The following is a 25,602-nucleotide window of genomic DNA, read 5'->3' as shown; positions in this document are numbered from 1 at the left end:
CAATAGTGGCAAGTTTTGTACCTCTCTGCTGGGAACTAGACTGACACCAAATTCATTTCACATCATATACTGAACAGCTATCAGTTACTACAAACCAGAACTACAGACAGACCAGCAACCTAGAGATAAAAGATGTTAGAACCCATTACTAATCCCCTGAGCCATGCATCCAGTCCCCTACAATTACACGCTCAGTATAATCCCTGTCTCGCTCCTCAAAATATGCCATTCAGCAGCACTACCCACATCAACATGGATGGCTGCAGTTCAGCACATCCACCACACATTTCCACCACAAAGAAGGTAGTTAAGCATTTTAACCCAGTCATGTATTAAGCTCTCTTCCACACGGATGGTCATTATAACAGTACAAATTAATTAGGGCCTGCATTTTCATCAAAAGCTATTATATAACAGCTCATTCACTGTGTCCTTAAAAGAAATGCCAGGACTAATAGAATACATTGGTTTAAATGATGGTGAGACGTGTTAGATATTTACCATTCCCAAATATAAAAGTATTAAACTATTACTTTGTACTTGCCGAGTTTTGAACAAGGGCAAGCAAATGTCCCATACAGAAGAGAATGTCATTGTTTTACAGCACTTTTAAAAAGTACTAATAAGCATCCCCTGACTGAAACACACACACTGGGATTTATAATTGAAAGCTATTCTGAGATTAATCAGCCCTCAGAGATATGTGATTAAAAACATCACTGCATGCTAATTACCGGTATGTAATTCAGATCTACGTTAGATCTTTTTCCTCATTAGTGCCTTTCATTCACTATATTCAAATAACGATTTGGGTTCATTAATAAACTCAGGAGGGGGAAAAAACTAACCTAAAACTCAGGAAAACAGCTAATACAGAGACTATAGTAAACCCTCATGCCCAGCCCCCCTCCCAAGCCCTCACAAATATTTTTAAGCTTCTAAATGATGTTTTCAGAACAGCTGGGCTGCAATGCAGACAAACTGACACTGTGCGCCCACTTCACATATCAGTTGGCAGAAATAATATGAAAGAAAATACATTTTCAAAAGAACACAGAAATACTTTCTGAACCCCCACTAACACTTCTCAAGGGGATATTAAGAAGAATTAACTATCTGGCAGCCAATGAGTTTAAACAGAGCTACAAAACAACAGTTATTTTATCACCTGGAACCTGGTGAAAGGGTCAATAAAGATTTTCCACTCTCCATTACCTGCAATGCTTTCTTACAAACTTAGAAAATGTGTTTCAATTTGTCCCTCATTATTTGGTAAACGTTATATTGCTCCCCACCCTAGAGTACTATATGAGCTTGCTGTATAGTTTATTTCCTCCAGGACACCAGGTTGGTTACACCCAGCTCTCGAGGGACTTGCACTAGGGTGCTGCTACAGTGTGCCCAGTTCATTATAGTCTCCTCTGAATAAAATGCACAGTGTTTTGTTAGACGGCTGCTACCACAGAGAAAAAGGAGCAGCTCAGGCAGGCAGTGTACATGCTGTGCTCTGGTGTGATCACACTGAAATGGAGATGTGTTATGTTTCTGTGGGGCTCGGGGATCACAGTGGTGGATTTTAAAATAAAATAAATATTCAGACTTTGCAGAATATTTCTCCCCAGATAACAGTTTTGAGATGTTTTAGCTTTTAAAGCCTTCGGGCCACATTGTGGCCCAGCCTAACGCAGATGTACGGGGAGTAAGGGGTTGTAAGGCTCATCCTCCTAACTGCGCAGCCTGCTCAGATGGCTGCTCCAGGCACAGGGAGGTAGATAAGTTGAGTAGGGCTACTAGTCCCCTCCCCCATATGCAAACAAGTGAATGGAAAAGGGATGGAGGAGAGATATGGACTGGGGGGAGCCAAAGTAGACTGGAAACTCATGGGAATAATGAGGGAGTCACAATTCTGCCTGAGAGTTTCTCCTAGGGCAGCACAGTTACACACAACCCCACACTCGGGGCTAGGAGCAAAGGTCTAGCCCTGAATAAATAGATAGTGGCTTTTAAGCTGGCTACATTTTAGCAAACTCATTCAATTTAGTTAATTAAGAATATAAGAACGGCCATACTGGGTCAGACCAAAGGTCCATCTAGCCCAGTATCCTGTCTCCTGACAGTGGCCAATGACAGGTGCTTCAGAGGGAATGAACAGAACAGGTAATCAAGTGATCCATCCCCTGTCACCCATTCCCAGCTTCTTGCAACAGAGGCTAGGGACACCAAAAGATGCCAAAAGGATATGTAAAATTCTAAAACTAATTTTAAAATGTGCTGTGGTAGAAGTACACCCAAATCAATCGTCAATACATGCCTCGTATTGTGCAAAAAAAAATACATCAGTGATATTCTCAGTTAAAAACTATTTGTTTTTAAAACACATATGTTATTCACTGAGATTCTTGAAGTTCAGTTCTTCCTTTCCAGAAATCCACTAGCTAAAAGACTTTTTATACAGCTGGCTTGCTAATTATCATCATCAGCAACAGAGATAAGCTATTCAGGTTTAAAACGTTAAAAATATTTGGAACTATATGAACAGCTAACCTTGACAGATCAGATCAGACTCTACAACATTCCAGTCCACATCAACAAAAACATGGCTGGAATATTATTTTTATTTATTGGTTGAATTATGCATTTGATTTAAACTGCTATCCTGCACTACGGACTGGAGTACTACCAAGTTTGGGGTGGACGGCAGTTAGCTGTATTTCAGAGCTGAATGGGATCTACAAAACAAACAGTTATTAAAAAATGTGTTTTCCATACCAAAGGCCATCATAGGTACCTCAAACATTCTTGTCTTCTGTATGCATCATGGGAACCTGATTTGTGGCTGGAAGATAAAAGTATCTTGGACTTTAAACACATATTAAAGAGAAAATTTAGTGAAGAGTAACATCCACCTATTGGATGTCCATGCTACTGTTCAACTATGATTTCTGCAGTAAAATAATTTCACTGTTAAATAGCGTAATGGCAGTGTTTTATTTATTATTTTACTATACTGTAGGCCTTCCTATGTGCTGCCACCTGTATATGAGACAAGCTTCCTAAACCTATTCAACCAAGCCACCTTTCTCACCTCATTTACATCCATCCTAAAAGCTCTGTTCTGCCGTGAAGCCAAGGGGACAGCTATACAGTCCCTGAAATCTAACCACCAGGTAGTGATCAAACCAACAGACAAAGGGTGCCATCATAGTGCTCAACCATGACGACTACATTAACAAGGCCAACTGACAACTGTCTGACACCACCTAGTATATGGAAATCAAAGAAGACCCCGCACCACAATTTACCCAGGAATTTAAGGATATCATCAAATCTTTCCCCAAACAACTCCAAGAAACACTCTATAAACTCGTCCCCCACAAATCCACCCCAAGGTCCTTCGACCAGGGAACCCAGGCAGACCCATCATAACTGGCCACGGCACTCTCACTGAAGAAATGTTGGCACTCATAGAACCCATCCTCAAACCACTCACTACACAAAGGGCCAGCTTCCTCCAGGACACAACTGACTTCTTCCGCAAACTCCACAATGTTAACTATCTCCCTCAGAACACCATCCTCACCACCATATATATTACTTCCCGATATACCAACATCCCTCACAGTGACATCATCGCTGCCTGCCTCAAATATTTACAAGACAACTGTGACCCTCTACATTTCCCAGACTTGAAGAAGAGCTCCGTGTAAGCTCGAATGCTTGTCTCTCTCATCAACAGAAGCTGGTCCAATAAGAGATACTACCTCAGCCACCTTGTCTTATGAAGCATTAAAAAAAAACACAGATAAACTAGTTTAAAGAAACTATGTAGATATGACTATGCCTTATTGATTAAGTCTGAGATATTACTGTAAACTTTGTCCTTCCTCTCCCACCCTACTTTTCTGGTCTGTTTATGACCCTCACTTATCACATCCTGTGAAATTTAGACACTCTTTTTTACTTATTTGAGCGCACAAAAGTGTGCATTGAAAATAATTACTATTATTGTTGACTGTGCAAAGATTACGACTCCTGTTAATCACTGTAATACTCCACAAGAAACTGAGCTATAAGGCCACACACTCTTCAGAATGTTTTGATGACATCACAGTGAACACAGAAAAAAAACTGAATGGTTTTTGATGGCAGACTAATCCTGAGATGTATTTTTTATGTAAGTCATAGTCTTCCTCTACTTTGTGAAGCAGCTACCATATTTTACCTGAAAGGTAGATGATGTTTAATTAAAATATACATTATATACCTATTAATACAGATCACTCATTGTACTTAGTCACCTAACAGTTTCTACAATTTAATTAAATCAAACAGAAGCATCTACACTTGACAGTCCAGTCATTACTGTTATTGTTGCCCAATGGCAACATTCAGTGACCAGCCAAGAACAAAATTCTAAACTAAATATCTGTCTAAGTAGGTGCACCTTAGTATGACGTGAAAGCAGTAATATATCAACTCCAGCAAACAAGCAGGATAAGAGAGTTCCATAGGTGAGGGAAGGACATGTATTGAGAAGACCCTGCAATCTATCATAGAATCATAGATTATTAGGGATGGAAGGGACCTCAGGAGGTCATCTAGTCCAACCCCCTGCTCAAAGCAGGACCAATCCCTAAATGGCTCCCTCAGGGATTGAGCTCACAACCCTAAGTTTAGCTGGCCAATGCTCAAACCACTGAGCTATTCCTCCCCCTTCCCCTTATCTCATAGTGTTGTATCCTAAGACCTGACTAAAGAAACACTCAAGCTTATCTCAACAGCTTGGACAAAAAACAGGGAAAGAGAGAGTTTCTCAAGTAGCTGAATTTCAGATCATTCAAGGCTCACCTTACATTGCTCCCTGAAGCAAATGCTACCATAAAAAGTTGTCTGGGTTCATATGTAACACTTTAAAAAGCCATATTTGACAGCTATGTTGTCATAACTGTGAAATACAGACCTTAGATTACTTCAGAGCTGTAAAATATGACTTATTTTCCCTACTAGCTGGCAATGGGAATTTTGCCACATCCATTATACAGTGTATATATAATAAGTAACAGATGCCTATGAATTATGGACCTGTAATTCAACCGAGGGGCTCCAGGGATGTCAAACCACAAAAGCAAAGCCTAAGTGGTTCATGTATTTACCTGAACACTGAGATGGAATTACAACTCTGTCATCCAAAAGTTATCACACACACACTGCATGAATCAATTTAATATATATATATATATATATATATATATATATATATATATATATATATATATATATATATATATATATATTTCCCCTCTTCCTTTTCCCTATACTCTCATCCTGCTTCTTATCCCTTCCTTCCTGCTCTCTTTATACCTCTTCCATTCTTTTCAAATTGCTGCTGGAGAAGCTTCAGGACTACTGCTCTCACTTGTTCTTGGGATGCCATAAATGTTTTCGGAGCAGCAGTGGAGCCTGACCAGAGTTTGCTGCTTTTTGTTAACAGTGTTTTCATAGTTCCTGGATGTGAAGGTACCTGGTGGATTCACACAGGACCTCAAACACTCCCAGGAAGTAGGATCAACCATGTTCTGAGGAAAACGCAAGACACAGAAACCATGAAATCCATGGAACATTTCATCCACATTTATCAAAGATGGAGGCTACTATTACTGTCTGTGTCCCACCACTGGCAAAGAGGGTCTCATTGCCCTGAAAGCTAAATGTGCAGATGTTTCAGTAGAACTTCATCACATTCAGGATAAAAAGAAATCTTTAAAGGCTATAACAGAAAGAGACAGAGAGAATGCAGTTTTTGTTTAGATAGGAGACTACTGCCTCTTGAGTTAATATAGTGGACTTCAGAGGACAAAATGCCCTCAACCTGCATCTGTGGGCTTTACATCTCACTGTTGGTCCTTTTTTCATCCAGCAGATTAATGATTAATAGCTTTCCATAATAAACTCCAACACTAGTTAATATGTACATGCTAATGTGGCTCTAAGGTCCACAACTATTGCATTTCGTATAAAGAAAACAGATTTCAAAGAGAGCTTCAAAATAAAATCCCATCAATAAATATAGCTTATGGTAACCATTATGCTGATTAGTTGTTTTAATCTGAGAATTCTGGAAATTATTTCAAGTTTCAGTATATAAAATTGTCCATTGAAAGCAGATTTTGACATTTTTGCATAAGATACAGCGGTTAGTGTTAACATGCAACCAAAAACTTCATGGAGGCAAGCAAATTTACTTCCTCTTCTTTGGGCTCACCTCCAAAATGCTGCTTTTAATATATGATGTACAAACACCCCACAATACTGCTTTTAATATAAGTATGAGCCAAAAATATCCCATGAGAGTATTTCCTAGGTCAACATTTTTCATTTTATTATTTTTCATTCCTATATCTATGTGGAAACAGAGAACTGCCTACTAGATTTTTAAGAATAGCTGATAAATATTTTGTGAACAAAATTAAACATGTCCTAATAAGCTGTATGAACATACTGTGAAAAAGACTTTAACAAGATTCATTTTTCTTTTATTCTTATTATGAATCTTAATCACAGATAAATATACAGCCTCTCTACTGAAAAGGCTTAACAATCTGGTTACCACGTAGTGGGTATACTACATAATGGAATGAACTTGCACATAAATTATTAGTATATGAGAATTTTGTATTTAAACAGCCAAAATTTTTGTTTGGGGTCAGGGAAGGGGTAGTCAAACCAGAAATATTATTGCAGAAAGAAGTTGAGACATACGTATATAACCCATTGAAACTATTATGTTTCTTACCTACTGAAATTGGTTACAATTTTCATTTCAAAACAAGAACATATTTATTGATGGTTTGGTGGATGGCTTCTCTTCCTCCATCTCAAGCCAGAAACACACACACACACGTCTGTTCATCAACATTAAACTCTACTTGCAAGAAAAGCTGCAACAAGCCACCGTCTTATTCCAAAATGATCACTTGAAATTTCATCATCTCTTTCTCAGTTTATATTCAAGTATAGCTAGTACATTATAGCTACATAAAGATACTGCAATGTGTAGTGTCTGCGTATGAGCCTGTTGTAAATGTAGATTAATAGGAGCTAATTTTGTTTTCAAGTGTTTTGAAAGACAAATGAAATGTTTAGGGTAAATTTCCATTTCTCCAATGTTTCTTTTACCTGAGCCACTATAAGATGAAGAGGAAGGCGTTCGCCTGGAAAAACTTTTCACTGCAAGACTCTGGCCTCGCTGTTTTCGCCGCCAAGCTGTCCGGCATTTGGAGTCTATGCTCTGCTTGATCCGGTACCAGTCGGACTCTGTAATTCCAAATTTATAGAAAAGGTGACCTAGAAAGAGGGGGGTGGGAAAAACACAAAAGGATAGGACAGAATATAAATCCATATTCTGTAAGAAATGCTTTTATCTACATGGGGCTGCAAGGACTCTCACACATTCAAAGAGATGAAGGCATTGTATGAAATAGCATCTGTTGAAAAGTGCCCAAAGTTACCTCAAGGAACACGAGATGCTCGATGGCAGAGATTATCAAAACTGCAGTTGTGTGCAATTACAGCAACCATCACACAAATTACCACACACAAATCAAGTAACTGAATATGTGCAAATGATCAGTTGTGTATTTAACTGGCCACCAGTATATGCAATTTCCCAATTTGCATGTGCATTTGTGGAAATGGCACCATCAGGTTTGAGATGCACAGTAATGAAAATTTGATAGATGAGTTGCTCCTTGGCCAAATGTGGACAAAACTATATTTAAACCTCCCCTACAGTCACAATTTCTAGAAAACTAATGGTGACGAGATGCCAGGACTAATTCTCTAACAGGATTGATATATAAGCTGAAGTGTTTTTTGGTTTTGTTTAATGGCCTTCTAGAGAGCAGTGTTTTTCAAAGTACGGGTCGCGAGTCAATACTGGGTCACGGATTGTCAGACACTGGGACACCTTGCTGATTCAAATTATAATGATTGTTGCCGCGCAGCAGCTCTAAAGGGCCCCACAGCAGGGACCTGGAGAGAACAGAGGTAGGGGGTGGGTGGGAACTGGGGAGAGGAGCAAGTTGGAGCTTGCAGGGGTCCTGTGGGCCTCTTCCCTGGCCCCGGATCTCGCTGTTGCCGGCCAGGAGAGAAGGACCCTTTTCCTGGAACTCTGTGCCCCCTGCGGGCAGGGGGAGAGAGAGGCTCTTCCCCCAGAGCTCAGTGCTCGGAGCTGCCTGCTGGCAGGGAGAGAGAGAGGCCCCTCCCCCGAAGCTAGCAGCTGCCAGCAGGGAGAGGGCTGGGGGGGGGGTCCTCTGGCCCAAGCCCTGGGGCAGCCTGCCTGCACCCAAACTCCTCATCCCTGGCCCCACCCCAGAGCCCGCACTCCCAGCCAGAGCCCTCACCTCCCCCGCATCCCAACCCCTGCCCCAGCCCTGAGCCCCCTCCTGCATCCTGAACCCCTCATCCCCAGCCCCATGCCGCAGGCCTCACCCCCAGACATAGCCCTCACCCTACCCTCTGCCCTACCCTGGGCCACCTCCCACACTCCTTATCATAGGCCTACTAAGGCTAGTGTCTAGTGTTAGTTATATAAAGTGGGTTAAGCTGGAATCTATTGCAACATTATGATTTTATGAAAACTGTAGTCAACGGATATAATTATGTTGCGTCACAGGCACCAACAATTTTCTTCAACTGGGTCACGAGGAAAAAAGTTTGAAAATCACTGTTCTAGAGCATGTCTGTTGATTCTTCAAAATCACCTAACTGTAAATTGCAAGATGAAAGAAGTGATCTTTTGAAGGTATTCCTAGTGCTATCAAGTCAGGTCATTCTAAGGAAGCTTTTCTACACTTTCCTAATATAGCCATTTCAACAGATTATTTTGGTTTCTCCATCCACTGTGTAAAAATAAAAGGATCTTGTGAGTTAAGCTGCATAAAGATTTTCCAGTGAAGCTCATTGGTTTGGTTTTGTTGCAAACTCAGTCCAGGTTCGCAAGCTTTGCAGTAAACATGGGCCTAGTTTCAAGAGAAACAGAAGCAGCAAGCACCAAACACAGGGTTGTGTTTCAACTGTAACAGAAATGGGTTCAGTTTCCAGGACAGTATGGTTAAAAATAATGGGAAAGAAATACATAAGGCATTATCAGCATTTTCACGAGTTCCCAATACAACATTGCCAATTCTCATGATTCTATTGCAAGTCTTGCAATATTTGGTGTTTTTCTTAAAGCCCCAGTTGCCTGAAGTCATTTCATTATACGGTAATCTCATCTTTCATTTAAAAAAAAAAAAAAACAAGAAGAAGTTTCTAGCCCTCACAGTTGAAGAGGAAAAGTTTGAAAGAATAAACCCTAATGTTTCAAAAACTATAAGGCACAAAAATATGTATATTATTTTTTAAAATGTTGATTTTGAGGGGCTGAGTCATGATTAAACTTTTGGGTTTGGCAATATTGCAATTAAATCCCATCTAACTACCTTAATGATGAAAGAGTCATGTTACAAAACCCACAGCTACTACTTAGTCCAATTTCTGATCGAAAATTGAATTGGATGCTTTTCAACTAAACCAATCAATATGCCCAGCAACACAGTACTGAGTTTTCAATTCAGCTCAGCTGACTATGAGGTCACCCTAAATTCCTAGAATGGAAAGACAACCATTTTTGTTAAACCAATAAAGCTCTCTTTAGGCTTCCTTCGTGCTTTTTATTTTGTCGGCCTGTTCACCGGGCTTTGCTAATTGTAATATATTTAGCTGAATATCCTATTCTAATAGGCTCAACACATAAAACATTATTTTGAGTCTAAATGTCTGATTTTTAATATTCAGTTGTTTCTTATGCCTCCTCTCTTGACATAAATTGTCTCTCTTCTCAACAACCAGCTAGTTTTACCGTCAAGCCTTCCATTAAAACCCTGATCCTGTGAAGTACTTAAACATGTGCTTAACTTCAAGCTTTTGTGTAGTCCCACTGAAATCATGGGTACTGCTCGTGTGGTTAACGTTAAACCTGTGTGTAAGTGCTTTGCCAGATTGGGGCTGAAAGGGCTAAAATTCTAGATTCACAAGACTGTAAATATTATAACATTTGCTGCTTTCTTTTAATTTTTAAATAAATGGAAGTTCTTGTAGAATTTCACTTATTCATATGCATATTTTACCACCTTTTATATATAATCTATTTGGTTTATTATATGGATTAAGCCATCACCATTTTTTTAACACTGGTTCTGTTTACTGTTGGTCTAAATTAGCTGCATATTTGTTTAAAGAGCAACCAGAAAATGAACAAAGGCAAACTAATTAAAGTCAGGAAAGAATTGGCATCAAAGAGCCCATTACAGAAGCACTGCAAGCCCCAAAAGTTCTCACTGGCAACTGACAGCAAGCAAATATGCTTTTTCAAGATTGTTTTACAACTACTACATTTTGCCTCAGAAAGGAGGCAGAAAATTGACTGAAACTATCTGTTGCTGTGTAATATTTTCCTTTCCATAGGTGTCAGCAAAATGAAAGCACATTCTGTACTGTAAATACTGAGACCACATTTTTCTGAGTGTCATCTATTGCCCTGCAACCTAATATGCTGTATACACAGAAATAGGTTTATAATTTTTTTCAATAACATCCAGCAAAAGCAGTTGCATTTTCACTCTGAGTACATCTCAGCTGCCACTATGTGCCAAAGCTTTCCAGATAAGATATATTGTCACATACTGTGGCGATCACTCTTGTAACCCTGGATTTCCATATATTCTTCTTCCGTATGTTCAAATTTCATTAATAAATACATTTAAACACTTCTTCAGGTTGCACACTGCCTCCAGTAAAGGTAAATCAACAAATTGCAGGTGGATTCTGGGGTTGAGGAGAAGGGCATACACTATTTGGAACTGGCAGCATAATACAGCAGGGCAAGGTTTAAGTTTTACAAAGTAATTCATGGGACATCTCAGGCTAAACTGTCACTTTATACAAACAGGAATCAAACAATATAAGCTGTTGGAGACATGATGATCAGAGCTGCAGCAAGCTGCTCATGCTAGGGGAATCAGTGCTTGCATGCCAAGAGCATATGGGAACAGATGTTGCGTACTGGGGCTGTACATTAAGGATGCCTCAGAATTTGCCATGTTGACGAAGCATAGGGAAAGGAGGCCTCTCTCTGTTACAAACAGATAATGGATACATTTCACCATATCACCGGTGTAACGGGTAGTAATACTGAAACACTGGAAAAAGATGAGGACACCTGTTTAGAGTGAAATAGCTCACAAATGAGATTTTGTAAATCACTGCACTCATAAGCTAAACAGGGGTAAGGAGGCAAGAAGCAGATTTTAAACTAGGAGGAGAGAACAGATTTTGGGCTCAGATTTTCAGAACCACGCATGCACATGTGCAGTTAGATCATGCAATTCCTACCTAAATAATATGGTGATGGAAGCCCTACAAATGGTATGGATAGTCACATGGGTGACTAGGAAGGCCACCTTCCATGATAGGTATAGAAGCAAGTCACCAGGGGTTAAAATGGGGGTCCCGTTAGTCTAGAAAGGACCAGGTTGAGGTCCCACGCTGGGACCAGTTTTCTAACCTGCGGGTACAGCCTTTCCAGATCTTTCAGGAAATGCCCAACCATGGGGTTGGCAAAGACGGAATGCCCAGCTGCTCCTGGATGGAAGGCAGAAATGGCTGCCAAGTGCACCTTGATCTATGATGCTGTTTCAAGTACAGTAGGTAGTCCAAGATGAGCGGTATGGGCGCCTGCATTGGAGGAGTGCAGCTCTGAGCGCACCAGATTGTAAATCTTTTCCACTTGGCCAGGTAGGTGGCCCTGGTGGAGGACTTCCTGCTACCAAGCAAGACCTCCCTAACAGGCTCAGAGCACATAAGTTCCATGGGGTTCAGCCATGAAGCTTCCAGGCTGTGAGATGAAGGGACTGGAGGTCGGGGTGATGAAGCCGACCATAGTCTTGGGTGATCAGGTCTGGGACCTGTGGCAGTGCGATTGGGGTGTCCTCTGACAGCTCCAAGAGCGTGGTGGGCCAGTGTTGGTGAGGCCACGCCAGTGCCACCATTATGATCACCCCATCTCTGCAGATCTTGAGCAGGACCTTGTGTACTAGTGGGAACGCATACAGCAGATGTTCCATCCAGGGGAGGAGAAATGCGTCCACAAGCGAGCCCAGGCTGTGATTCTGAAAGGAGCAGAATTGTGTGCCCTTTCTGTTGCCTCGTGTGGCAAACAGGTCGATCTGGGGAACTCTCCACCTCTGAAAAATGCTGTGAATTACATCTGGACGGATGGACCACTCATGGTTGTGGAAGGATCTGCTGAGGTAGTCCACCTGCTCATTTTGGGAACCTGGGATGTAGGACGCTTCCAGGTGAATGGAGTGGGCTATGCAGAACTCCCACAGCTTGAGGACTTCCTGACATAGAGGAGAGGAATGGGCTCCACCCTGCTTGCTTATGTAAAACCTTGCAGTTGTGTTGTCCATCATAACTGCCATGCACTGCCCTTGTAGATGAGCTTGGAAGGTTTGGCACGCTAGTCTGACCACCCTCAACTCCTTGATGTTGATACGGAGTGAGAGCTTGTCCTGAGACAAGAGGCCCTGCATCTGAATGTCTCCCAGGTGCACACCCCATCCCAGTGCTGATGTGTCCACTACCAGACACAGAGAGGGCTGGGGTCTGTTGAAGGGGACTCCCTCGCACACCTCCTGTGAGTTGAGCCACCAGCAGAGGGACTCGAGGACCTGCACCAGAAGGGTGACCACTATGTCCAGGCAGTCGCGCCCTGGACGGTAAGCCGATGCAAGCCAAGTTTGGAGAGGTCTGAGCCTCAGCCTGGTATGCTGTATTATGTATGTGCATGCCACCATGTGGCCGAGGAGCCCCAGGCAACCCCTTGCTGTGGTGGTAGGGTACTCTCTGAGGCCTTGTATGATGTCCATCATCGCTTGGAAATGAGCCTCCAGCAGGGACGCCCTGGCCTGGCCCGATAAACTCAATTATTTGCGTTGGTAACAGGGTCGACTTGTTCTCGTTGAAGAGGAGACCCAACTTGTCAAAGGTTCATGTGACAAAGCGGACCTGTGTCTCCACCTGGAACGCCCCCTAAGCAGCCAGTTGTTGAGGTATGGGTATACCTGCACCTGCCTCCGACGGTCAGAAGGCTGCCACGACCGACATGCACTTGGTAAACATTTGTGGGGCTGTTGACAAGCCAAATGGCAGGACCGTAAATAGGTAGTGGTTGACCACAAACCTGAGGACTTGTCTGTGGGCAGAAATATGAATATGTGGAAGTATGTGTCCTTGAGGTAGAGGGCGGCGTACCAGTCTCCTGGATCCAGAGAGGGGATAATCGCACTTAGGGAGACCGTGTGGAACCTCAACTTTTTCTAGAATGGGTCTGAGACCTCCTTTGGCTTAGGAGATTAGGAAATAACAGGAGTAGAATCCCTTGCCCCTTTGCTCCCGAGGAACCTCCTCCACTGCTCCTATGGTGAGGAGCATCTGTATTTCCTGTATGAGGAGATGCTCGTAAGAAGAGTCTCTGAAGAGGGACAGGGAAGGGAGGTGAAAGGGAGGGGAGGAGCAGAACTGGAGAGAATATCCCACTTCTACTGTGTGAAGGACCCGAAGGTCTGATGTTATTTGGGACCAAGAAGAGTAAAAGTGGGACAGACAGTTCAGGAAACAGGGATGAGGATCCAGTACTGTGATTGTAGCCAGGAGCACCTCCTCATGGCTATGCCAGAGGAGGAGGTTCGCGCGGCCAAATCCGTAGCATCCAGTGAGGCCTGTAAAGAGGTCCATGCCACTGCCTTGCCCTCATCCACTATTAATGTGAACTCTACTTGTTGGTTAGCTATCCTCAGCTGGAGCTCCCCAGTCGAGTAGACCTTCCGGCCAAAAAGGTCCATCTTTTTTGAGTCTTTCAACTTGGGCCCTGTTGCCCTTGTCACTCCTTCTCGTTAACCGCCGCCACCACCAAAAAGCAGGGCTGCAGGTGTGACAATAGGTACTCATATCTTTTAGAGGGTATGAAATACTTTCTCTCCACCCCTTTGGCTGTCGCGAGAGGGTGGAAGCAAGGGTTTGCCACAGATTTTTTGTAGTGGCCTAAGTGGTCTTTATAAGGGGCAGATCGACCCTGGATGGCCCTTTAGGTGTTAGGATATAAACCATAGGGTCCTCTGGTTCAAACACCTCCTCCGCCTGTAGTCCCACATTGCGGCAATCCTGTGCAGCAGGTCCTGATGTGCCCTGCTGTCAATGGGGAGCGGTCCAGAGGAGGAAGACCCTGCCACTGCTTTGTCAGGTGATGGAGACGACAAAGCTAGAGGTGGCACCAGGCCCTCCTGGCCCTCCGGCTCCCTGGAGTCATCCTGCTTGGTGCTGTGGCTCTTGGTGCCGACTGTGGTCTCGGTGCTGGGAGCAGGTGGAACTGGATCCTGTTGAGCGCCACGAGCCGACGCTGCCTCAGAACCTCGAGGTGAGAGATGCTCCCTGGCTGGTGGGGGTGCACGTCCCTCTGAGGCCACTGACTGTGAACCCCTGGAAAACGTGCCCTGGGCCTGGTGATAAGCCTACGGGGTCCAAAATGGCCATTGCGCGGGCCCCTGCCACTGCGCCTGCCACAGCACCATGCTGGTGTCCTGTTTGTACCTATGCTGGTCTGATCAGTACTGGCTGCACCTAGAATAGTAGGACTCCGCCTCTGAGTACGATGAACGGGACCTAGACCATGATGACCATGGCGGTGCCAGGCGGTACAGTGCTGGGGAGCGGTGCTGAGCAGTCGGTGCAGGAGAATGGTGTCACGATGCTGCAAAGCCAGTGCCGGGGAACCCCGTCTCGACACCAGTGCCACAGAATGAAGCCACAATGGCAGTGTCGGGTAACAGTGCAGAGACCACTGCCATGGAAAGCGACGTCTTGGGGATGACAAAGGACTCATCATGGCGGGCATGCCTCTAGACGATGCCGCTCACTGCGGCACTGGAAGACTGTCCCTGCTGGCTGGGGACTGGGGAACCGTCATGGTGATCAGGTCCCTTGCGGCCTCCAAAAGTGTCCGGGGTGGAAGGAAGCTATAGCTCCCACACCTGTCACTCCTGATCAGGAGAGTCGAGTGGCACCGAACTCAACGGTCCCCTTTGCAGCCTCCTGTGTAGTCAGCGCAGACTGCTCCTGCATCAGATGCACTCCAGCCACCCCGTCCGCTTTCCTGTGCAGCTTATGTGGCACCAGGGAGTGGGAGCGGTGCCAAGCCGTCTCCAGAGGCTTCGGTGCTGGGGAGTGCCAGTGCTGAGGGTCTCTATGGCCAGAGTTCTTCCTCAGCACCGTCTTACGCACGAAGGCCGGAGCGCTCTGCAAGGAAGTGCTTGGTGCCAGATCCTGCTGGCCCAGGGCCGGTTGGGGACAAAGAGCTGCTTCCATCAGGATCTGCTTGAGCCTGTAGTCTAGCTTCTTTTTCGTCCTCGGGCAGAACCCTTTACAGATTTTGCACCTCTCTGTTTGATGCACCTCTCCCAGACACGTAAGGCAAGAGTCGCAGGGATTGCCCGTTGGCATGGGCTTGTGGCAGGTTCCACAGGGCTTAAACCCTTGGGACCGAGGCATGCCCTGAAGCCCAAGAGGAGAAGAAAGGGTTTTGGGGGGGGGAACATCCCACCCCAACTAAAACTAATTGTAACAACTAGCAACTAACTACTACTAACTAAAACTACAAACTAACTAACAACTATGAATAAGAAAGACTAGGGGAAGCACTTGCGAAGCAAGCAACCGCAGTTCCAACGACCGCCATGGCAGTAAGAAGGAACTGAAGAGGCGGCAGGGACCTATATTCACTGCCATGGAGGCACGACTCCAGGGATCTCCACAGCCAACCCGACAGGTGCTGCTAGGGGAAAAACTTTCCGATGACCGTGCACAGGGCACACACATCTAACTGGAATCTACATGATCAAGCACTTGAAGAAGGAAATTTTTTACCATTCAGCTAAATGGTAAATAGAAGTACAGTGGAATCCTTTAGAAGTGGATAAATTCATCCTAACAAAAAGGTTCAGTATAACTAAATTAGGGATGTGATGTATCAGGGACTCATGTACCTGATAATGGCAATTTGAGCATTAATAACATGAGAAAACTACAATACTATCTCCTGTTTTGTTCTCGAGCACTAACTGACTACATTCTGGACCAGCATTTAGTCAAGGGCCTCAAGTGGATACAAACTGCAACTGTGATGATGCCAACCCTCCAAAGAGAATGGCAGAGAAGGAATAAAATAAGATATTGTGAATGAGATTCCTAACTTGGGGGTGTCCACACTATCAGCTACAAACAAAGGCAGCATGGAGAATACTCAGACAATACAATAATCATTCTGGTGTCTAAAGAGTACAGATTCCAACAGAATCCATCTCTGAATAAATGCAGGAACCATGTAACCATTCTGATGAAAAGCACAGAAAAACAGTTACAATTCACCAGTTTGGGAAAAGAGGCAATAACAGTATTTTGGGAGCTAGATGCCCTTATACAGGCAATAGTGGAAGTAAAGAATATAGCCTATGTAATGACAGATTAATATATTTTCAGAAGATCCTTTCCTTTAGGGCTGTGAATGGGCAATGGTAATTTTCAAAACAAAGGATGTGCTTGTTTTTAAACATTGAGTGTTCAATGTTTGCTTTCTTTGGGATCCTCACTTCCTAAACAAAGTTCTCTACAAAAAAAAAAAAAAAAAAATACACGTGAGACTCAAAATACAACTTAAAAAAAATCTGAGCTAAGAGCTTGAGCAATTTCTGTGGCCCAGATAGCAGCAGGAGCAGCATGGGATCTGCACAAAGGATTCATAGAGCACTTCTGGGTTCTTGGAAATACACACAGAGAAAGCCATTTGGTTTGCCTCCCGTCTTCAATTTTTTGCAATGTTATAAAACAAATGGTCCCATCACACTAAACAAAGACAGGAAAGAAAATAAATTGTCCAGGGAAATAAAAAAAAAACCCTAAAACTAAACAAGAATTTCTTAATAACTCTTTGAGGTGAAACCCTGGATTGGAGTACAAGTTTGTTTTTGAATTCTAATTTGGGATTCAATTTGAATTCTAATTTGGGATTCAATTTGAATTCTAATTTGGGATACATTTATGGAAAAGTTAAAATATGACTCAAATGAAACAGGATTCAACATATTTCCAAAACTAGAAGGTTTCTTCTTTACCATGTTTGTGTAAGTCAGAAAAAAAATGTTTTGGAAGATTTTATAGATGGCCTGACAATATCTATGCAACGAACATCAGAAAAAAAAAATCTAGTCACAATCTGCGTGTAAAAGCAACATGTACTTTCAAGTTCTAGAGAAACCTGATGGGCAGTGTATTGAGAAAAGTGGATAGTCTTTTTTTTGCTTGCTTGTTTAAGTACATACACAAGAATAGCCCTCTTGTTTCTTTAAAAGTCAGAATTCATTCAGCAGAGGAAGCAATCCACGGCAAGCATTAAATTATAAAGAAAGGAACATATTTAAGAACAAATGTATGAGAATACAATTATAATATCAAAAGAAGAAATACAATATTTTATCCCCTAAAACACAAAACTTGATACCAACAGTTTAATTTCCTAATCATAAAATTAGAAGGATTCTTGATAAGCCTTTGCTGCTTATTTATAAATACTGACAATTAAGAATGCCGCCTTTGCTCTATGAATATGAAAGATAAGAGTGTTTATATTTTTATTATATTCAAGTATCTGAGAGAATTCCATATTTACTTCTCACTGATCCTAGTTACCATGGGATTTCTTTTTTGTTTTATTTCGTTTTTTTACATATAATAAATACACATACCCCATAACCACTAGATAGGTGCATTTTCATAAATTTAAATAAATATATATTTTAATCTATAAATAAAGGTCATGTTCTTTTCTTTTTACAATTACAACATGTTTTTCAAACTTCTGAAGGAAAAGTAGATTGTCAAACTAGAAATTTAAAAGATGCACAATTTTTTTTCATTTTTTAAAAACAAAAAATTGACCAGAATTAGATGAAAACTGTAAGTCAAACATTTTAGGCTTTGAATTACTGCATGCATGGAACAGTGAAGTGGGGTGATTATTTGGGGCTTTGGCTGGCAAAACTCTTTTTTCTTTTTAATAGAAGGTGTCAAATTTAGAGTCTTTTCTACTAAACTAATAGTCGGGCTGGTGTTGGGGTAGCAAGCAGGGCAATTACCCGGGACCCCATGGCACGGGGGGCCCAGTGAAGCTAAGTTACACCATATCTAGAGAGTCACTGTGGGTAAATGTAATGTGAGTATTGCAGTAATTTAATCTCTAAAAGTGGAAATAAATCACACTTAAAGCAAAGGTTTTCAAACTGTGGGGGGCATCCCCCTAGGGTGGTGCAGAGGGGTGAGCAGTGACGCCAGGCAGCTCAAGCTTCGGGCCCAGCCCCAGGGCTTGGGCTTCAGCCTTGGTCTGCAGGCTCACTCCTTGGTTTGTGCCCTGAGCCCCAGCGAGTCTAACGCTGGCGATGATAATAACATGTGACAACTAAATTCTGAGTAATACTTAATATCTGAACAGTAAACACCTCTGAAGTTGGTTTTGTGCCTTTAGGTTTCAATTCTTCCAAGTGTAATTGTGGTCATGCACTGACCATACAGAAATAATTTTAGAAGAGTCATTGTTTGCTTGAGATTTTTTATTTTTTGTAAATTCCATATTTCATATCCACAGCATGAAGGCCAATGTATCTCTCTTAAATAACCCAAAAATGTTCAAGTTTGTGGGGAAGAGGAGAGGAAGGAGAAGAGAGTAAAAATGTGCACATTCATGGAAAAGCTAGCCTGTTGCTAGAACTGCCTACATTTGGCAATGTTTCCAAAGCACAATTATGGCATCAGGTGATCACATCCCAGAATAGTGTTCTCATTCCCTAGCTAACCCACGTCCAAAAAGAAAGAAAGGGGGAAAGATGGGCCTTTTTAAAAAGGGGGAAACGACTCAGCTACTGAGTAAAAATTCTTGTTTTCCATTTTATTTCCATGGTCCTTTTTAAAACTCCACACCCAGAGCTATCAAACAAAGAGGCATGCTTACTATTCAAAGACTATTACAGAGTGCAAGATGTGTGCACTACAATAAAAATTGTATACAGGGCCCATTTGAAAATATAGTCTCAAAAATTGTTGAAGTCCTATGCCATCACATGGCTACAGATAGGTTTATGAACCGTTTTGTTGCTGACACCAAAAACAAAAAATCTTGGCATATGAAATCAAATATTTTAAATGCTCCCTTCAGACATGTGGCTTTACATTTTCTAACTGGATGTTACCAGCTCTAAAAGGCAATATTCGGAGCCTTTGTGCATCACAAATGTGCATCACAAATGTGATTTAAAGGGAAACTCTCAGTTGGCAGAGCAATACTTCCTCTGCCGAGACCCCTCGGTTATCCCACTAGAGAGCACAATGAATCTGTCCCCATGTCACGTCATTGCAAAACGCAGAGTCCATCACTTTGCACAATCCTCCCCACAATAAATATTGCAGAGAGACCCAGGAATCATTTCCCTTGAGAAAAGCAAGAGAAATCAACCAACATTAAAAGAAAAAGAAACCCCCACACAAATAGCATTAAGGCCCCAATTCAACAAATCACTTAATCATGTGCTTCACTTTAAGCACCTGAGTAAGCCCACTGAAGTCAACTGACTTAAAGTGAAGCATGTGATTAAGTACTCTGCAGAATTGGGGACTAAGTGCAGGAAAGGTGGAGATTATGGTCCTTCTGATAGTATATTGCTTGGCATAATTTTGCTGGCTTCCAAAGACTATGGTAATGAGTCTACTGCATGTGCAGAGGTTACACAGATTTGCGTGTTAGCCTTTAAGGACTTGAACCCTAAACATTAGATTTGTATTCGTTTTACAAAATGTTTGGAATGAGAAATGAAACTATGTCCCTAAAACTACAAAGACAGAAAAATTAGTCTATTTCAAATATAGCTTTGAACATACAACTGTTAGTCTATTTCATTGTTCCCCCAAATCCAATAATGCAGCTGTAACTGTACCTGTCCTTGTACTATCTGTTTCTTACTCTGTGAGAAGTCCCTAAATTCAGCAATGTGACCGGTTGACATTGCAGCCTATCCTTCACTGCCATCTCTTTACAATGAAAATGCTAGTTTCTAATAAACATGGATAAAACATACTGTAGCCATTTCAACATAACCAACTCGAAACCATTATCCCTTGCCCCAACTCCCAAAACAAAACAGAGCTCTAACTAAATGTCTGTCTGGTCAGAACACTTCTTGGGGATCAACATGGAATGGTTTAATCTGCCAACATTAAAGACAACCAGATGAAATGTTAAACTATAGTCTGCCAGGTTCTAACTAGTATTTGTAAAAATTGTTAGACAGTTCAGACAATTTACTGATTAAAGTTTTATGTAAATAGAGCTCTAATAGTTTGGAAGATCACACAAGAAGCTGTACTGAAGCTATAATAAAAGCCAAACTATTCCATCAAATCAAGAAAGAATTTCAAAAATCAACTTTTCCGGAAATAAATATCTACACACATTAGATGAAATGAGCATATATATTTTTCACTGCTTCAATCAGAACACATTCTTCTGCCATCTAAAAGTCTTGGACGCTGCAATTTGCTATGTGAGGACAGATGAGCTGCACCCGCATGGAGCTCCATTCAAGTCAACGAGGCTCCACGCAAATGCAACTGCTGCCCATGCATTACAAATTGCAGGATGAGGGCATCAGATTGTTCAGTTCATCCTTTACAGTTAATTGCCAGAAATCTTGCCCCTTCCAGACAACTGTCTATGGTATTTTGATTTTAAACTATAATACTTTGACTTAAAGTGGGCCCATAGCTAGACAAGCAAAAGTGGGAAGGCTGGGGGGAGGCAATGAAACCCAAGGAGGGAATCCTCTCCCTGCCCCCTGTAAAATGATGAAGTGACAGGTGCACTTAGTCCAGAGTTTAAGTTCTGGACTAGAATGTGATGTCAGTGGTATATTGTGCTACAAAACACCACAAACCAAAGCCATTGGACTCAAATACTGGTGCCCATTTCCCACTGGACTCTTGCATAGACACATATTAACACATTAAAAGAGCCAGCATCTGCATTTTAAAAAAAAAAGCTAAAATAAAACAAAGGCAAACTACCTGCTACTCCCAATATGTTGGAATGTTTCTAAAAAAAATACCAATGAATCCAAGTTTAATTAGTAACATGGGTTACATTTTTTAAAATATATTGATTTATTTTGATTTACAGAGAAATTAAAAGGAGCATCTATCGAAGGCTTGAGGTGCCCCGAACAAAAGTTACAAGAACCAAAATTAAAATTAAATAGCTATCCACACGCCCTCAGAGCTCAAAGCCCTACAAAACACAAAAATTCCCTCCCTTCCACCATGTAGATCTACCCTTCCCTTTGCAGCATCCTGCACAAACAGGCTCTGAGGTGTGTCTTGCAGCTCCAGGAATCCATGGCACACAAAAGAAGTTGCCTCTAAATGGACAAACGATTCACATTTCATTTCCTTTTGTCAAATATATATTTTTACCTGAAACCTGCATCCAAGTATACTAATATAGTGTAAACTTTATATTCCTATATCTAAACAATTATAAATTGTAATTACAATACTAGACCAAAGCACTTTTACTGAATAGCACACAACCATTTTCATGATAGATTGAAAATGATCTTCAAAACGTCTTCAGCTCTTAAATGGTTTTTAACAGTGTTAAGAATTGCAACGGACTTCAACTGTTGCTTGCCTTAGCCTTCCCCAGATATTCTGTTAAAATAGCAAGCAAGCAAAAAAGGATATATTGTCTGTCACCTTACTGAGTAACCATAACTCTCTCTACTAGAACTTTCATTCTTCAAGAAGGCCATCCCCCAAAGTGCTGTAATTACATTTACCTTTCTGAACTGCAGGTACTAATATCACAGCATCTATTTATGACCTGGGTGAATAAGCGGTAATTTTCTGCATTTGATCTTTATGGAGAAACAGATCCCCAGTGTTCCTCAAATGTAATTCTGTTTTGCCTTGGAACAAAACTAAATAACTGATGAATTTACAGCTGTGTGGGGCAATCCACAGTTTGAAATTAAAGCCTGATGTTTAAGTAGAAGGAATCACCTATAACAGAAATGACAGTGCTTCCTCTGTGAAAATAAATATTTCTGATTCTAAGCAGCTGTTGCCAACAGCCATGCTCTATACAGTTTCTGATATCCACATATTGAAAGATAAATTAACAAAAACAGTTATGTTTATGCTGGAAAAAGCAGCACAATTTAGTCTGACATCACAATGTGCAGCAAAGCTGATGGAAAAATGTAGGTCTGTCACTTTAAAATATATATAATTTAAAATCCTTTCTGAGACATCCTGTTACATAAGCCCTTTCCACAGTGTCTCAGAATTCCATCTGGATGGCAAAAGCCACCATATGTGCCGCCAAGAAAAACTAACTTATGAATCAACAACGAAAATTTCTCCCCTTCCGAAGGAGCTTGTGGGTTTGGAAAGGACTGGCATGACAGAAATCTGAACACTGTATGAATTTATTTACATTTTACCACCAGTGGAACTATCAGCCTTAGGCATCTCTATAGTTCATTGTTTAACCCTTTCAAAACAAAACAAAAAACAAACAAAAAGGAAATATGTAGGTTTCCAAGCCTGAGAGAAATGGCTATGCAACTTTCTGGAATTCAATTTATGAGTTTCATGAAATCATAACTTTTCTTGCATGAAGCAATGCATTTTCCAGATGAGATGTACATTAATTCTTGCACAACCGAACAATCTGTATTCAGTGGCTGGACTGCTTTTCCTCTCACCGTGACAATAGGGATTAAATGTTTTCATAGACGCTTTCTGTCTTCTAAGCCCTGTGATAAAAATATTGCTCCGTCATTTACAAGGCCTTTGATAGTTAAGTAAAGGTTTCTTTTCCAGAATCCATTCAAGCACTGTTAGGATACTTTGTTTATTCAGGGCCTGAGCCAAAGAAATAGTGAGTAAACACCAGCTCCCACTGAAGTCAATGAGGATTGAGAGTGCTAAGCATATCTCAGAATCATGCCCTAAAGCAGTGGTCACCAACTGGTCGATCGCGATCAACTGGTCGATCCCGGAGACAAATCCCAGTCGATTGCGATCTCTGGCCACTAATAGGCGGTGGTGCAGCTGGGTTGCCACTAAGGCAGGCTCCCTGCCTGCCCCGGCCCCACGCCGCTCTTGGAAGGGGCCAGCACACACGCGCAGCCCTGGGTGAGAGGAGGGAGGGCAGTGGTCTCCGTACACTGCTCCTGCTTGTAAGCACCACCCCCACAGCTCCCATTGACCAGGAACGGGGAACTGTGGCCAATGGGAGCTGCGGGGGTGGTGCCTGCAGAGATGGGCAGTGCACAGAGCCAAATGCCTCCCCCCAGGAGCCGCAGGGGCACATTGGGCCCTTCTGGGAATGGGTGTAGCTGGGGCAGGCTGCGCCACTGACTGGGAGCCACCTGAGGTAAGTGCCGCCTGGCGGGAGTCCACACCCCAACCCCCAGCCGTGAGCCCCCTCCCGGAGTCAGCACCCCATATACCCTCCTGCACCACGAACCCTCTCCTGCACCCCAAGCTCCTGCCCCAGCCCTGACTCCCTCCCAGAGCCAGCACCCCATGCCCCCTCCTGCACCCAAGCCCCTGCCCCACCCGAGCCCCTCCTGCACCCAACACTCTGCCCCAGGCTCAGCCTGGAGCCACCTCCCACACTCCGAACCCCTCAGCCCCAGCCCAGAACCCACACCCCCTCCCAAACCCCAACCCTCTGCTCCGGCCCGGTGAAAGTTAGTGAGCAGGGGGAGAGGCAGGGAGATGGAGTGAGTGGGGTGGGGTTTTGGGGAAGGGGCAGGGCCTCAGGGAAGGGGTGGGGTAGATCCTGGGTTGCACTTAAATTCAAAAAGTGATCTTGGGCGTAAAAAAGGTTGGAGACCACTGCCCTAAATCAACATTGCCACTCCGTTACTCTAGTAACTGTCCTGCATTGTAAATAAACAGGCAAGTAGTCATTACTCTAGAAAAGTTTCACATATGGAAGAATTAACCCAAAGCAAGTAGTGATTAGAACAACTGTGACACAAACACACTTCCATTCCATCTCTAATTTCATGGCTTTGGATAGATTCATAGTACAGTAAAGAAGCTCTTATGATGCAACACATTACATGTTAGTAATTAGAGATGGCAAGTTTGCAGGGGGCAAAGAACAGTGAAGGAGGGTGTTGCACACAAGGGCTTAAAAAAAATGCAAGAACTTACTGGATTTCATTTTAAAAAAACAAGCACTCTCCTCCTCCTTCTCTTCATCTCAGCCATCCAGGTGCAGCACCAATTCTCATGTTTAAAGGCATCAGCATTTCCTAAACAATCTTTGTTCCCCCTGCTGTAAACTGATCTTGTGTATGCCTGAGTGACATGCAAAATCTGAGGAGAGATGGGGGATTCAACCTAGTTTGAAGCCTTTTACAACATGAGCAGCCTCCCAGGAGAAGTGGGGGGGAACCTCCTGCACTTGAGATATTTAAAACTAGTCTGACCAAAGTACTGGAGTCGGAACAGACAGTATAGAACAATCCTGCATTGGCTGGAAATGGAGGGTGTAGATGACCTAATACAGTAGAGGTCTTTTCCATCTCTAGCTTCTATAAGTCTATGAACAGATGGCTTCTTGATAGCATATTATGCGCAATCAAGCTAAAAGATATCATGTTCATGATTGACTGGCTAAACAGTTGTGCTCAGATGTGGAAAATAAATTCTCCATTAGTGTAATGCAAAATAACAGGGAAAGAGAGGGTGGGAAGGAGAGGAAAAAAACATCGCCAATAATTTATTTCTTGAATTTTGCTGCCTTAATGTCAGTTTATTAAACAGTAACTGGCCAGAAAAAGTAAATGTAATCCATACAAGTACCCAGAAAAGAGGGGAACACCTGCCAATATAAAATTATAGTATTTTACATCAAATCTATAAGCAGATGCCAGCACTGGTGCCATTGATTAGAACTGTGGTGCTGAGATAAACTCAATAGGCTCTCCTATCATCCTCGTGCCTAGCCCAAAAAAGGGTTATCACGTCCCTCCATGTGGCAGCATTTAACTGATTTACAAAGGAGGAGCCATTTGGAACTGAAGCCACAATTCTGCAGCTCCTTGTAAGGAATGAGAAGTGTTTGTAAAAAGCAGCATTGTGGCATCAGCACCCTCCCCTAAGACACTCTACAAAAAATAATGGGGTTTCTTTGGGGGTAGGGGGTAACAAAAAGATTTACCTCTTCTCTTTAAAGATCTGTTGAATGGCTCTATGCTAACCAGCACTCTCCTCCATTTGAGGAGGCCAGCACTGCCTCCACCTCCTTTTTCCTTTGTTTTCAAGTCCTCCTTTGTAGTAAATACCACTTCTAACTGGGAATCCACAGCGCATGACCCAAGAGTG

General features: G+C 42.5%; 1 protein-coding gene across 3 annotated transcripts in view; it reads right to left on the bottom strand.

The window, feature by feature from the left end:
* The window catches only part of LOC123349646 (BTG3 associated nuclear protein), a 252,258-nt gene that overhangs the window by 122,158 nt on the left and 104,498 nt on the right, over nt 1-25,602 (bottom strand). For all 3 annotated transcript variants that reach the window (XM_044987858.1, XM_044987859.1, XM_044987860.1), the window contains exon 8: nt 7,177-7,344. In XM_044987858.1, the coding sequence (XP_044843793.1) occupies nt 7,177-7,344 (168 nt within the window). The remainder of the gene's footprint in view (nt 1-7,176; nt 7,345-25,602) is intronic.

Source organism: Mauremys mutica, chromosome 14 (assembly GCF_020497125.1).
Source record: "Mauremys mutica isolate MM-2020 ecotype Southern chromosome 14, ASM2049712v1, whole genome shotgun sequence".
Taxonomy (NCBI): Eukaryota; Metazoa; Chordata; order Testudines; family Geoemydidae; genus Mauremys; species Mauremys mutica.
Note: the sequence above shows the minus strand (reverse complement) of the source record. Positions and strands in the feature narration are given on the sequence as shown.